Consider the following 16,072-nt stretch of genomic DNA (forward strand, 5'->3'; position numbering starts at 1 on the left):
GGTTTGCAGATTAAATGCTGCTTGCGCACCTGGAAGATTATTTTAATTGAAGGGTAGATTTGATTTAACATGTCAGTGCAACTAAGGAGCTGAATGATTGTTTTCATGTTTGCTGATTTTTGTAGCTTTTTTAAAGGGCAAACCAATCACGCCTAAAATGAAAATTGCTGTGCCATCCTAACAGACTGTGTTTGTGTGCAATCATGTGCTCTTTCCTTAGCTGGATGAGGGTACACCATCTGAACCTGAGGGATCATTTGTGGATTACCAGACTAGTATGGTGAAATACTCCAAGGCTATTGCTGTCACTGCTCAGGAAATGGTAAGACTTCACAATAACTATGCTTAAATGGTGAACCATTGTGGAAATGTGACTGTGAAATGTGAATTCATTACTGTTGAATAGTTGGAAATACTTTCACATTCCACCTGCCTCTGGATTAAAGACTTCCTGTCGGATCGCTCACAGAGGGTTAGAGTAAGCCCCCACATCTCCACAGCTCTCAGCCTCAGCAACGGCTGCCCACAGGGCTGTGTCCTGAGCCCCCTACTCTACAGCTTCTACATCCACGACTGCAACCCCGTCCACTCCAACAACACCATTGTCCAGTTTGCTGACTATACAACGGTGGTGGGGCTCATCTCTGGGGGGGTGAGTCTGCATACTGGGAAGAGGTGGAGCGGCTTTATGTGTGGTGTAAGGACAACAACCTGGTCCTCAGCACCACCAAGACCAAGAAGCTGATCATCAACTATAGGAGGAAAAAATAAAAGACATTCAGCCGTTACACATCAGTGGTGTCTGTGTGTGGAGAGCTTCTCAGACTTCCGCTTTCTGGGCATCCAAATAGAGGACGACCTGACCTGGAGCGCTAACACTTCAGCATTGGTTAAAAAGGCACAGCATAGACTCTACTTCCTGAAGATCCTTAGAAAGAACCACCTCACTCAGGAACTTCTTGTGTCCTTCTATCGCTGCTCCGTGAAGAGCGTTCTGACCTACGGTATCTGTGTGTGGTTTGCTAGCTGCACAGTAGCAGAAAGGGTCGGGTGCCCTCTCCCCTCCCTGGAAGATTTCTTCAGCTCCCACTGTTTCAATAAGGCGTACTCCATCCCCAAAGACCCATCCCACCCGGGTCGCACTCTGTTTGAACTGTGACGTTACAGGACAGTTAAAAAAAGGGCAAGCAGGTTAAAAAACAGTTTTTATTCTAGAGCAATAAATGCTCCAAAAACCTGATCCTGTTTTAACTGCAACAGCAATTTTTGAGTGTAATATTAGGGGGAATTGTGCAATACTGATGGCAGCGAGTGGAATGTCTTGTGTGTGTGTGTATTATGTGTTTCAGTTAGTTTACGCTTTAGTTAATTTTAGTACTAATCTATTCCTTTACAAGCACCTCCTTTCTTCTTTTTTAAAATTTCAATTCCGTTGTACATGTACAACGACAATTAAGAGTATTCTGATTCTGAAATGTGGTTAGCAGCAACTAGAAAATCTAATGCCTGGTACATTTGGCTGTTGATTGATGCTAATTATACTTAGTATATAGACACAATCATACTTGCACGCTTATATAATACAGTATATCTTATTAAGTTAATGGTTAATTTTGTTCATTATCTCCTGCTTTGATGAAGACTTCTCTTTCTTATGTCAGCACAACTTAACTATGGCATAGCTTTCCAGGTTACAACTAAATTTAATGTAAACATTACGTAATAACTCCCTTATTGTAACTCCACTTGATATCATGAAATGGAATTAACGTATTTCAAACTCTCTGAAATATCTAAATCTTCAGTCTAGGTTTGAGTTTATCCTGTTGAATTTGAAGTTAGATGTTAAATGATGGAGATATTCCCTAATTATTCTTCAATTTATATTTAAAAGAAAACACATATTCTGTTTCGTAATGGAACAGCATAATAGGCAGTGTTTTCTGTGTACCAACAGCTCCAAGCTATTCAAGTGAGCTGAAAAAGAAAAGTCCCTGCAAAGAATGTTCCACTATTCACCTCTCTGATGTGAGGTAAACTTGTCTCTTTAGTTTGGATTGAGTCAGTGTGTGTTTTTTTTGTTTTTTTGTTTTTTCCAATCAGATGACCAAATCGGTGACATGTCCAGACGACCTTGGCACCCTGGCCTCTCAGGTGACTGTGGACTACAGCCAACTGGCTGTTGAGGGGCGACTGGCTGCTCACACAGCTGAGCCAGAAGAGGTGACAAATCATCACATTCATAACACAATTTTGCCCTATCAGTGTGACAGATGTATTTTTTTTTTCTGTCTACTGCCTGGAGGAACACTGCTACCTGCAAGCATGTAAAAAGCAGTGCATGAACAACTAGTATCCAGGAAACAGATCATTTACATACTCCTATTTTTATCCAAATTGTCTTCTACCTGTCTAGTATGAATTTTCTGCATATAATACAATTACTCAGCACGTTTCTATTGTTCTGTTATTGTGCTCTGTGTTATCCAGATTGGTTTCCAGATTAAGAATCGAGTGCAGGAGCTTGGTCATGGCTGTATTTTCCTAGTCCAGAAGGCCGGAGCACTGCAGATCACTCCTTCTGACAGCATCACCAAACGAGAGCTCATCGACTGTGCCCGCGCAGTTACGGAGAAGGTACGACATCATCTCATTAAGGACCCACACTACTACTCAAGTTTTATTGTTTATGTAAGTTGCCCTGTACATTAACCCAGGTGATCACTTTTCTACTTCCTTCATCAAGTACATCAGTGTTAATTATGTCATGAAGTCATTCAGGACTACAGATCTTTCTGATTTTCTTTGATCCACATTAGGCTATCTCTGGGGCCAAATCAACACAATGGATTGTTCTTTATTGTAATAATAATGTATTATTTTCTAGCTGTGTAGTTCAGCCAAGTTATTCTGATGTCACAGTATCAACAATTTAAGAGAGTTGGTGCTATAAACCATTTTATCACATGCCTCCTAAATTAGAGAATTTTTGAAGAAAGCCTTTGCTACAGGCATGTTTATGCTTCAAAGGCCGACTGTTTAATTGATATTCCTTGGCAGAATACATTTCTCTGCAGTCTGGTTTAATAATTCAAGCTTGAGTATTGTACAGATCATATTGAACCAGTCCAGCAACAATGTACAGATGTGCAGCTGTGGCCTGTAAAAGCAAACAAAGTCCTATGTGCTCCCAAAATTATGACCATTTAAATCATTTTGATTCTAAAGGTATGTTATATTGTTAGTTTATTCTTTTGATGACCATATTTATTATAAGTAAAGAAGTGATTTCTCTCTGCAACATGTTACGCTTGTTCTCTTCTGTTCTTTGATTTGATCACCTTAACTTTAACCCCCACATCTATCATGTCTTTAATGTAAGAAAGTGTCAGTAACCTTTTTGTTGTAGCAAGAGTCCAGAAAACATCGGTTAATTCATTTACAATGTCACTCAGGCAAATAAATGAAGCCGGAACTAGTTTGACATGTGCTCATTTAACTGAGTGAGTGATGTTGCATGCTGCCTTTGCGCCAGCACGGCATTTTGCTGTCACATACATTTTTAAACTCTCTGTGAATACTGTTTTGGGCTCCTCACTTGAAGGCATTATTTATAATTTTCTAAAGAGATGTATATGACAAGCAACCCGAACTGGAAGTGTTCACCAGAATTCTTATCAGTGCTTTTTTTCTGTGCTGTTTGGACCAGCAAAGGTGTGTTCAGCTACATCCAGTTTCTGCCAAATGTCCAGACATCTTCACCCCCTCATCTCTTTTGATTAAAGGTTGTGATGTCTTTGTGTATCCTCAGGTGTCCTTGGTGCTCTCTGCCCTCCAGGCAGGCAACAAGGGCACACAGGCCTGCATCACAGCGGCCAGCGCTGTGTCCGGCATTATCGCAGATCTGGACACCACCATCATGTTTGCCTCTGCCGGCACCCTCAATGCAGAGAACGAAGAGTCCTTCGCCGACCACAGGTGAGAGTTGGAAATGTGCCTGATTGTGTCTGTATGCATATCCAAGTGTGTCAAGACATCACTAAGTCTACAAGTACAAGACCTGACTGGAGTCTAAAGTCCTCCCTCCGGTTATCTTTCATCTGAAACTGACAGGATGACATATTAGCTGGTGAACAAGGAGAGGAAATCTCTTGAGCTAGAGACTACAAATTACCCCTCAGGGTTTGAAAGATGGAGGAAGTGTCACATTTCTCACTGTTCTTGCTCTCAGTCTAAAGGCTCCACTTGAAGAGTTGCGGTGGTGCTGACATAAAAAACACTATTTAAAAGTTAGCAGTTATTCTGGTAACTTTCTATGAAATGCCTCATTGTTGTGAACATGTGTTATTCAAGGGTTTGGCTTGTGTTAAACATGTTTTCATAGGCGTGGACTTCAAAGAGAGAGCTATTTAATGATCCAAGGCAGGACCTGCCATGTTACATGTGATGACTAAAAATGATTAATAAACTACATTTTACAGATAATGGTTAGTGAAATTGTAGAGAATGTAGATAAGCCCTGTCAGGGTAGGATGAAAGGGAATGGAATCACTTTTTAACTCAATTTATTTCATGCAGCTCCCTGACAAATCAAGAAAAAACGTTAGAGTAGCTTCCTACAGATTCCCTTGTCAATTTTAGAACAATTGCTGTCTTGACTCGTGACATAATTTTACCTATTCTCCTTGTGTTTGCACCAGCTTTGATGTACAAATGCCTTTGATTTGAAAAGATATGTGTGCCAGTGTGCAGCATTTGATGCTTGCAGTTCAAGCATATGTACATTTAATCTCTGCTGAAGACTTCTAGATCAGCTTCAATCATTGTACACTTTCTTCTACAATAAGCTTTGGCACATACGAGCTCCGGTGAATTATTGATCATTGTCAGCTTTGCTTGTGTCTTTCCGTTTAAATAATTACTTTCTTTCTCTCTCATATCATTCTTCCCTTCCTTCTATTACTACCTCGTAATCTTCTTTCTCAGGGAAAACATTTTAAAGACAGCCAAAGCTCTGGTTGAAGACACAAAGATGTTGGTGTCTGGTGCGGCTTCAGGTCAGGACAAGTTGGCTCAGGCTGCACAATCTTCTGCCAAGACTATTACACAGCTCACAGATGTGGTCAAACTGGGAGCTACCAGCATTGGTTCTGATGACCCTGAGACACAGGTTAGTCAGGCGGGAATCTAGTGGGTCTTTTTGACTAAATAGTCTGAATGCACTTAAAACTAAAAAGTCACTTTAGTGCATTTGTTTTAGTGTTTCTACTGCAAGTTGGATGGTCCAAACTACACCTCAGGTGGTTCCGGTGCCATTAGAAGTGCCATAATATACTAATTTTTAAATCTAATTATTTTCCTCTGTTGTGTTTGTCCTATTATTCAGTGTGTCTGTTATCAAAAAGAAATGGAAAACTTAGTTGTGAATGGTAATAACCTTTCATTGTTTTGTCCTTTACCCAGGCTGCTCGCTGATAAATCTTTGTCTAACGTTGTCCTTTCTCTAGGTGGTCCTGATAAATGCTGTGAAAGATGTGGCCAAGGCACTGGCTGAGCTTATTAGTGCCACCAAGTGTGCCTCTGGCAAGGCAGCAGATGATCCATCTATGTACCAGCTGAAGAGCGCTGCCAAGGTGAGGGGACCAGGGTGGCTGCAAGTCCTGAAACCAGCTTTAATATAGTTAAATATACAATTGACTTTATGTCTTTATTTGGTTTGACATATTATAGAGGGTAAAATGCTGAGATTTCTTGGTATTGTGTTTTTGTAAGAAATCAAACCAGTTACAGAAACACATTGTCTTTTATCAGTGGCTTATTTTCCATTACCAGTACCCTGTCTTTATTCCCCTGCCCATCCTGCAAATTTGCACTGTCCAACATAAGAACCTGAAATACAATATTATCACTAATATGTGCCTCTAACATGGCCAGATCTACCATATGGGCAATCAGGTCCTTGAGTAGAAAGGGGCCTTCCGTGATGGGAGAAAAAAACGTGTGCACTTTTTTTCTTTTTGTCAGGCTCCATAGAAAGGACTGACCCATTCTTTTGATGTTGATAATTATTGTCGCTGTTGGAAATGTATGTCCAAAACGAAATATGGAGTTACAAGGTTTCCACCCGACAGCAACATTATCCAATTGGAATAAAATAAAAGTTTTCAAGAAAATGAAGTCTCATGATTGACTGTTTTATTTGTCAGTTTGATGACTGGGCAAGTGATGATTGGTTAGCAAGCCACATTACACTGTTGTTAGGTTGTAGCGGCGAGTGTGTGGGAAAAATTCAACTAGTATAAAGTGGACAGCGACAGCAGTAACCCAGCAGGGTACATGAGGTTCAGTACCCAGGGGCCCCTATGGGTACTAATCCAGCCTTGGCCTGTAAGATTTAATGCCGAATTCCAAGTGGAAGATATGTTGTACATATGTATTTTATACTGTAGCAGACATCCTCCTTCTACAGGTGTTGCCATTAATCAGTCCCAACACCCCTCCTGCTATTATGAAACTGTCTTCACGCAAGTTCAGCTTAAGACTGTGTCAGTAATGTAAATAGCCAGTGAATGGATGCTCCGGATAACAGGAAAGTGGGATATTTCTAACCCAGATAAATCAGCTGAATGCTCGGCTTCAACACATACACTGTGAAGATTTTCAGAGCCGGAGTTTATAGTCTCCTCATGACTGTTCACTGCTCATTATCACCTCGAGCTGAGAGTTCACAGTCTGTGACAGCAAAGTGTGTCATGGAGTCTTTTAGATAATAACATATCTCGCATGCAGTTCTAGGTCCTGAGGTAAAAAAGTCTTGTAGGAATATATGGGTGCTGTGCGCCCTCTATCTTTAAGCTTGATGTAGTACACCCTCACAGTTAGAAGCCACTTCTATTGAGCTCCCTTACACATGATCATAAATACAGGGCAATATATACTTATAATGTAAAGCATGTACAATATTGTAATGTAGAAGTAGGGCTAAGTCATGTATAATGCAAGCGGTCAGAGATTGTACAGTGAATCATGACTGATATCATAACTTTTTACTCTTAGTTATGTCAATCCTTTATTTAAATTTTCATTATTTCTATTTAGTTGAGATGCATCAAATTATATTATGTGTGTACAGGCTGAGAGACCCAGATGTGGTTTGTCATTGAACCTCTTAATATTTGTCAGTTATGACATAAAAACAATGTTTTAGTGCTGTTAAGAAATATAGATTTGACTAAATGACTGTTGATTCTCCATATTTTGTGTTGTGTTTTTCTGCCAGGTGATGGTAACAAATGTGACCTCCTTGCTGAAGACAGTCAAGGCTGTGGAGGATGAGGCCACGCGAGGCACCAGAGCACTGGAGGCCACAATTGAGTGTATCAAACAGGAATTGGCGGTGAGAAAGCATGTACATGGATGGATGTTGCACAACAGTGATATGTGACTGTCATATCAGTTTAATGTCTGTGTATACAATCACCTATATCTATACGGTGAACACAGATAATACTTGCTCAGTATATTAAAACAAACACTTTCCCATGTGCCCTTGGTAGCGTTAAGGGGCAGACACAGTCGAACACTCTGTTTGTTTTGTAATAAGGAGGGGATTCAGCTTTTATCAGTATCCCAATAAAAGTTGTCCTTGTTCCTTCCAGGTGTTTCAATCCAAGGATGCTCCCAACCAGACTACCACACCTGAGGAGTTCATTCGCATGACTAAAGGCATCACCATGGCAACGGCTAAGGCAGTGGCTGCAGGGAACTCTGCCCGGCAGGAGGACATCATCCATACAGCCAACCTCAGCCGCAAAGCTATTTCAGACATGCTTACTACCTGCAAGGTTCTCTTTTTAACCTTATCTATAATTTCTTAATGTTGTTATGATACAAGATACTGTGTGTAAATATGAACTGACTTGCCTTGGTTATTCCCTGTAAAAGTTTTTAACCAGAATTTAAACTTGTAAATTATCTGTCAAAGTGTTTTGCCTCAGCGATTTACTTATAAAAATAAAGGTAAATATTCCTCGTCTTGCTGTCTTTCAGCAAGCAGCCTATCATCCAGAGGTCAGTGCTGAGGTGAAGAAGAGAGCGCTGTCATATGGATCAGAGTGCACAACTGGATACATTGATCTACTGGAACAAGTGCTAATGGTAGGTTGCACATTGTTTTTTGCGGCGCCATAATTCACATGATTTTAAAAAATTCATTGAAGACCATTAGCTAATTTTTGGTAGAGGGTTATGGTTGCAACCAGGACAATGTGGTTTCCTTTCAAGTGTTACAGTGTTTAATGTGTGCATGCAGGTGCTGCAGAAGCCCACTGCAGACCAGAAGCAGCATCTGGCGGCACGCTCTAAATGTGTGGCAGGAGCCGTCACAGAGCTAATCCAGACCGCGGAGGCCATGAAAGGTAATGGCCAGAACACACACATGCACACACACAATGAGCATACTGACTCATTTTACAATGTTACATGTAATGTGGTAACTTTTATTTCCTTGCTTCCAACAAAATGTGTCAAACCATATTTAGTCGTATAGGTTGATTTGTGGTTCATTTAGTGAATGTGGAGGTACAAATTGCTTATATTCCTCAGTAGGAGGCTGCTACGTCTATTTTCTTTGCCAGATCATTCTTTGTGCCAAAGACAAACATTTTAATTTCCCAAACAACTAAGAAACAGATACATTCCTTTAAAGAAACTTTTGGTAATATCCCTGTCATCCTTCTCTTGCCACAGATGGAGGTAAGTTAGCATTGTTTTCTGTACTGTGACTGATTTCACCAGTTGTGAGCTGCTCAACACCTTCTCTTCTCAGCGCTAACATCAAACCATTTAATCCCATCTTGGAATCCAGCTTCATATCGAGCACATACAACCAGCACCATCCATCACGCTTTGTTTTTACTTGCCATCTTATTTAATAAGAAACATCACTCCATCTTTGTTGCAGCGAATGGCTATGCATGGGATGTGGTGATACGTGGCACTCATTTTTCTGTGTGATCACAGTGTTGGTGCTGTTGTTGTTTTGAGGCATGATCTTTTGATAGACTGCTTTTCGAAGTATTTTTCCAAAATCATATTTTTTTAAAATGTTGTAACTTAATTGCATGTGTGTGCATGCATGCTTCAGGTTCGGAGTGGGTGGACCCCGAGGACCCGACTGTGATTGCAGAAACTGAGCTGCTCGGAGCGGCAGCATCCATCGAAGCGGCAGCTAAGAAGCTGGAGCAGCTCAAACCTCGAGCCAAGCCCAAGGTGAGTGACTAGATGGATGACATGTCACTAGGACTTTTTCAGTGTATGGAGAGGTGAATACAGAGATAATTTTATCACCAGGGAGTTATTCTAGCACAGCTACAGCACCGTAGAAAAGATGGTTTTGTACTGGTTTCTATGTTATGTTTTCATGTTACCAGGCCTGTGTGAGAGGTTTTTCTAGTTAAATCAGACACAGGACAGTATGACTTTAAAAAACAGGATTTTTCACAGCAATGCTTTATATATGTCACAATGCCTAGATAGCCAATAAAAAATTCACATGGCATTTAAAGTGGGCAATGTCACTTTTTCTCATTTTATAATTTGAGACTAAACATTTTCTGAGCAAAGTTTACAAGCAGTCTTTTCTTTTTTAACCCATTCTATGCCTGTGTGTTAGCATCCGTGTTGTTTTCTGTGGTTAATTTAAAGGTACCCTGTGGAGTTTTTGACCTCTAGTAACACAATGGAGCAGGTTTTCATGAACGGCTCCTCGTTCAGTGACACAATACATAGTCCTGCTAATGCCCACACATTATTCCATTGATCAACAGTCAAGCGTCAAGATACAACGCAACATGTCAGCAAAGGCAGGGACTACGATCACTGCAAACTAGTAAAAATTAGTTTAAACTATACGTTTTTTATGGCTTTTTAATATACAGACAATGTGTTTCGGTGAGTGACACTGAATGTATTTTTTTTTTTTTGGTTTTGTTTACTAGAAACATCTGCAGGGCACCTTTAAGTTTCAGTGTTAATTTTGGGAGCTAGTGTGATTTCACACTAACAAAATGACACGTTTTGTTGTGACATTCACAGAAAGAGTGCTCTGTCTCTTGTGCTGTCTCCTCCTTGTTCACTTACTCAAGTTTCTATGACCTCAATTTCAGACCGACTTGATCAGAGTCTCTTAATTTGAACTTCCCATAATGATCTAAAATGTTCACTTTTTTTACCATCAGTTTTGTCCATCAAAATTTTACCCTTTTCATTTTTCTCATTGTAGCTGATAGTTATGTGTTTCAAATTGAAACCCCACCTCCTGCAACACATCCACATTAGATTATCTTTGGTCATATCTTCTTCCATACAACACATCGGCCACCCCGTCTCCTCCTCCACTCATCCATCCATGTGTGGTAGTGCTAGCCAAAGCCTGTCCCAGTTAACTGTATGTTCTCTGGCTCCCAGTTAACCCCTTCCCTCCCTCCCTCCTTCCCTCCCTGCCTGCCCCCAGCACCGGAGGCCTTCTCTGCAGGGCTCTGTCTGATATGTTTGATATATTAGGTTGTTATTCAGTCCCAACTATATATCAAACATATTCCTACAGTGTCCCGCTCTGTCTACAGACTGTGTGTGTGTGTGTGTGTGTGTGTGTGTGTGTGTGTGTGTGTGTGTGTGTGTGTGTGTGTGTGTGTGTGTGTGTGTGTGTGTGTGTGTGTGTGTGTGTGTGTGTGTGTGTGTGTGTGTGTGTGTGTGTGTGTGTGTGTGTGTGTGTGTGTGTGTGGCAGACTTGAGTAGAATTGGATGTGTACAGTAATACTGAGTCTTGTTTCTTCTTCTTTGTTTGCACCTACAGTAGCTTCTTATCAGCTGTTGCTTGTTAATTAGATGTTTTGTATTTGGTCAAATGAAGCTTTTGGGGACCATCCTTGTTTTTCTTGGTCACAAACAGCATCAGTATTAATAAGAAAACAAATCAGATGTAAAATGTTCTACCACAAACAAAAGTCGCTCTTAAATGGGCGATGGTTCATAAAGGTTCTGAATCAAATCAATTTCATTTCAATGCAAAAATCCAGACTTACCTGTTTTTTTGGAAAGTATAAACTTTTGCACTCATCATTTTAGTGATAAATTGATAGTGTATTGGACTATGGTTACATTTCACTTGAGTAGTATATTTACCTTCATGACTTCAAGTGTGACTCACTGAAATGAATGTAAATACACTAGATTCATGTTTGTCAGTAAAACGCGCAAACTCAAGTCTGTTTAACTGATTGGTCTCCTTCTCCCACAGCTAGCAGATGAGACGTTGAACTTTGAGGAGCAGATTCTGGAAGCAGCCAAATCCATCGCTGCAGCCACTAGCGCTTTGGTCAAATCGGCTTCAGCTGCCCAGCGAGAGCTGGTGGCTCAGGGCAAAGTGGGCTCCATCCCAGCCAATGCTGTGGATGATGGACAGTGGTCCCAGGGGCTTATCTCTGCTGTAAGTATGAAAGTCCATTTCATGCATTCATAATTTTGCCAGAAAGATAACTTAAACTTTTTTCGCCTGCTTTTCTGTGTGTCAGGCTCGTATGGTCGCAGCAGCAACCAGCAACCTGTGCGAGGCAGCCAACGCCTCTGTGCAAGGCCACGCCAGCGAGGAGAAACTCATCTCCTCAGCAAAACAGGTGGCGGCCTCCACTGCACAGCTGCTGGTGGCCTGTAAGGTGAAAGCTGACCAAGACTCTGAGGCCATGAGGAGACTGCAGGTACTGACACGCTCCAAACAAGACCACAGTATAGTTCACTTCCTGTAGCAGTCACCTGTGAACATGGAGAGAGACAGTGTTCATATCTACTATAGCTATCTTTTAGGCTGCACAATTATATCAATCAGGTCATAATCATAGGTGTTCTTTGCCTTTTCATACTGTTCTTTGCTGATGTTCTCTTCTTCCAACAGATTGCCGGGAATGCAGTTAAGAAGGCATCAGACAACCTGGTGCGAGCGGCTCAAAAGGCAGCATTCGACAAATCAGATGAAGACAGCGTGGTGGTCAAGACGAAGTTTGTGGGTGGAATTGCACAGGTAAACAGCAGGGAATTTTATAAACTTCTGCTGTCAAGATAGGAATTTGTCTCTTTTTTCACTTAGTGACAGTGTGTCATTAAGTTTTCTGTTAGCTAATTACAGATCTATTCCAATCCTCTAAAACAAACTTCTATACCTGCAATGACTTGCACATTCTGCCCCTATTGACCTTTTTTTTTTTTAGTACCATAGGTGAGGAATGAGTGAACTTGATAGGGAATTGGTTAAAATTTGAAAAAATGTGCATGTGTCAATATTTACTATAATCGATGTGTTTGGTTTTGAACAAAAAATCCAACGGTTGAAATGTTTACATGCGGTGAAGTAAAGTAAATGTTTCCTCTTTCCTGTCTGTTTGTCCAGATCATTGCAGCCCAGGAGGAGATGCTAAGGAAGGAGAGAGAGCTGGAAGAAGCCAGGAAGAAACTGGCTCAGATCAGGCAGCAGCAGTACAAGTTCCTGCCCAGCGAGCTACGAGAAGACAACAACTAACGAAGCAAAGCAGCCCTCTCTGCTGCGTATGCTTGAACTCAGTGTGAGGAGCACAGCTGTGTTTGTGTGCAGATTTGCGTCCTTTTTAATAACGCATGTGGACAGGTATGTTGCCTACAGTACAGCAACTTCAGATATGTTGTAACTGATTTTTAACAAACCAGGAATGCCCAAGTCTGCAGTGAACGCCGTCCACATCATATGGGGAGGACTAAAAGTCAACTGCTGCAAAGGTCGAAATACTACTGCGTGGAACTGACTACTTCAAGGAAACAACTCAACATAAACTGCTTTGACTAACCTGAAAGAGAATGTGACATGCTTGGGACAAACAGTACAGCTCATATGCTCTCATGTTTGCACAGAAGCTACTCCTTTGTTTTACAAATTGCAGCTGTAGTTCATAAACTCTTTAAGATGAAGAACTGATTGTATCGCTGTCCTTGTCACATAGCAAAAGCATTTCAGCTCGGTACTCTGATATTGTATGAATGTGGGCCTGTGAAACGTGTTCACGTCCAGTCCGGCACCTTAATATCTGTTTGAATCGTGTAAATCACATGACTGTGGTGTGTCTTGTTGACTGTAATTCAGTGGTCATTAACCCTAATATGAAAGATGTTTTGCATACTGGTGTTTCTTGGACCATACTGTAATTTTCAATAATGGAAGTTAGTTTTTTTGGAAATATCTGAAATGTAGACAGTAATATGAGCATCAAACTTTCTTATTTGACTTTTTTATGCTGTTATCGACAGGCTCTACATGCTAAATCACCATCGGTTTTTTTAAGATACAACCAATTCTTTATATTGGTCTAAAAAGCCCTTGAATATAGTCAGTCATTGTGTGCAGCTGCTGAGACCCCTGCAGGATGCGTTAATTTACGTTATCATGTGAATGCTTTTCTACACAGGACAACATATTACCATAGAAGGAATATTTATTACTTCAGAGTATTTTTAGCAGAGAGGGGTCTTTCAGGGGCAGTTAATTACTGTCACTAGCAGAGGCTGTGGTGCTACAGGTAGCTTCCAGGCTCGAAAACCAATCCCAATCCTTAAGGCCTCTTTTTTTTCTTTCTTTTTTTTCTCTGAACATTTCAGGTATTGAGACATGCATACAAACAGTATAAACTGAATTTGACCATGATGCAATTACATGGATGGTGCTTTAGGGGGCAGTATTGGTTTCTCTTATACCATGCACAATCCAAAGTAAGAGTAGGAGATATTGTATAATTGGGTGCTTGCTTTCAGTATAAAGTATAGTTTTGGGTAACCAGGCAGGTTGAATTTGGCTACAACAACATGCAAGATAGGAATACCTGGAAATACCTCAGACATCTTGAATTCTTTGATTATATGCACTCTGTGTGCTTTGTCTCCAAGCAGATTTACTTTGGCCCTGCTCTTCATTAACCTGACCACATGTTTTCAGCAATACTCAATCATTGCCAACGATTAATGTGAGTCAATTCACCTCCAATCTGTCCAATTCAGGAACCAAAATCAAAATTCAAAAATATTAAAATAATAAGTATAGCAATAATCTCATTCTAAAAAAATAGAAAATGACAAACTTGAGGTTTTGCAATTTGCAGATCCATGGTACATTTGAAATGAAATGACTGTGACACTAATCATGTCTATCCTTTTTTGTCGTCCCCCAGTCTTTGAATTTAAGGGTGCTTCTTCGGTGCGACTTTACTGAATATACTACTTGCTGCAATAGAAGAACCTTTTGTTTACCGAATTTGATTGTAGTGCGTTTGGTTCCTTTGTCTTATTATACGGGCTGTCTTTCAATATTAAACTACAGTATGTTGTAAGATTAGGTCCTGCTGTGAAAATGCATGGCTTTGCGCTTCAGATGCATCTCTGCTCATACGGCCATAGAATGAAACTTTTAAGGATGCATTGAGTGATTGATTGTGACCTCCACATACAGTACAGACAGTATACAGCTGCAAATAGCTACAGACAGACCGTCACTTTTTAGTCAGGTCTGGAATTAAGAAGTGTTTTCTGGCATTGTATTTTGTGTGAAGGGAGGGGGGGGGGGGGGGGGGTCCACTGCTCATCAGTCAAGTCTGTAGTGTTATTATTAGTGCCTTAGTCCGTAGCCCATACAGTGTCTGGTCTGCTCAAGTGACAGCTTCACCTCATCAGTTAATAGAAGGTATTGACAAGCAATTGTTTGGGAATGGAGGTTCATGTCTGTGGGTTTTCTAACATTTGTTAACACACTGTTCCTCCAAGTGCTGAACCAGCTGCATCCCCTCTACCTTCTCTCTTTATCTCTCAGCCACATGTAAGGCCTTTTGGGGATGACAGAGGAACTGTTCGCCAATCACAAAATGTGTTGCTGGTTAGAGTTTGCCATCAGTATGTATGTATATATATATATATATATATATATATATATATATATATATATATATATATATATATGAATATGTTTTGTACTGCATTCCATGGGCATGTACCACAGTGCTTCTAAACTACAACAGACTGGAAATTTGGGCCTGTCAACTGATTTATTGTATGTTGTGAAGTCACAGAAATTTTATGAATGGGCTTTTTTTTCTCCTCGTGCTCTTAAGCTTCTATGAAAGATAAATGTGATTTGAACTTTTCGATATATCTGTCACCATTAAGATGTTGTGACGCATTTCAAAGATGTGGAGTAAGTGAAGTTGTTCCGTATGTTTTACCCTAAACAGAAATTAAAAAATTACTAGAGTTACTACAATAAAGATAACATACAATATAAAAGATATTTATCTGGCCTCGATACAACTATTTTTTGTATTCACTGAAAATAAAGCATTTCAATGTAAGTGTTTCTTAATTTTCTCATGGTTTATTTTGTGTGTGCTATTTGATTTTATGCTTCATATCCTCACCTTCAGGTGTACGAACACACATTTTTCAGATTTGAGAGGTGTGGTAGTCTCTCACATTTTAGCATCTGACTATAAAACTATTTGCATCCAACCTGGCTTTGAAGAAATTTTCTGAAATAAGCTTGAGCAAGGGAAAAAATGAGACTTTCATTGCTCCAATTGAAAATCTGGACCAGTTAGCATACTCAATTAAAAATGTATTTTTTTTAATACACCACATAAATTAATCAAAATTATTCAGCTCTGTAATCATCTCACCCTTCTTCACATCCTGCACGTCAATAGTAAGTCATACAGAGTTGAAAACATCATTCTGTATATTTTCTTCATGTCTGCACACTGTTTCAAAAGCAGTACTAACACAATGCACAACCACAACTGTACGTAAGCGAATAACAGTGATGAGTTCTGGCAAACGAACAAGGTCCTCTAAGTGTCTGTTAGTTTAGTGTCAGGAATCAGAATGGTATTTCTAAGTCAGCAAAAAACCTGAAGCTAAATTGAGTCCAGGCTATGCAGTGAGACCCATGCTAAATTTGTCCAGCTCTACAATATGAGGAGGCAATGTCAATTACAGTGGCACAGCTGCTCAC

At 40.2% G+C, this 16,072-nt stretch overlaps 1 protein-coding gene across 3 annotated transcripts in view; it reads left to right on the plus strand.

Moving 5' to 3' along the window:
* Positions 1-15,424, plus strand: part of tln2a (talin 2a) — a 92,332-nt gene extending 76,908 nt beyond the window's left edge. For all 3 annotated transcript variants that reach the window (XM_062421057.1, XM_062421049.1, XM_062421064.1), the window contains 15 exons: positions 221-322; positions 2,104-2,223; positions 2,491-2,637; positions 3,812-3,978; positions 4,987-5,170; positions 5,508-5,633; positions 7,280-7,396; positions 7,659-7,844; positions 8,050-8,157; positions 8,312-8,417; positions 9,146-9,270; positions 11,300-11,488; positions 11,574-11,756; positions 11,951-12,076; positions 12,443-15,424. In XM_062421057.1, coding sequence (XP_062277041.1) covers positions 221-322; positions 2,104-2,223; positions 2,491-2,637; positions 3,812-3,978; positions 4,987-5,170; positions 5,508-5,633; positions 7,280-7,396; positions 7,659-7,844; positions 8,050-8,157; positions 8,312-8,417; positions 9,146-9,270; positions 11,300-11,488; positions 11,574-11,756; positions 11,951-12,076; positions 12,443-12,571 — 2,115 coding nt within the window. In that variant the 3' untranslated portion in view covers positions 12,572-15,424. The remainder of the gene's footprint in view (positions 1-220; positions 323-2,103; positions 2,224-2,490; positions 2,638-3,811; positions 3,979-4,986; positions 5,171-5,507; positions 5,634-7,279; positions 7,397-7,658; positions 7,845-8,049; positions 8,158-8,311; positions 8,418-9,145; positions 9,271-11,299; positions 11,489-11,573; positions 11,757-11,950; positions 12,077-12,442) is intronic.
* The last annotated feature ends 648 nt before the right edge of the window (positions 15,425-16,072 follow it).

Source organism: Scomber scombrus, chromosome 1 (genome assembly GCF_963691925.1).
Source record: "Scomber scombrus chromosome 1, fScoSco1.1, whole genome shotgun sequence".
NCBI classification, from domain to species: Eukaryota; Metazoa; Chordata; class Actinopteri; order Scombriformes; family Scombridae; genus Scomber; species Scomber scombrus.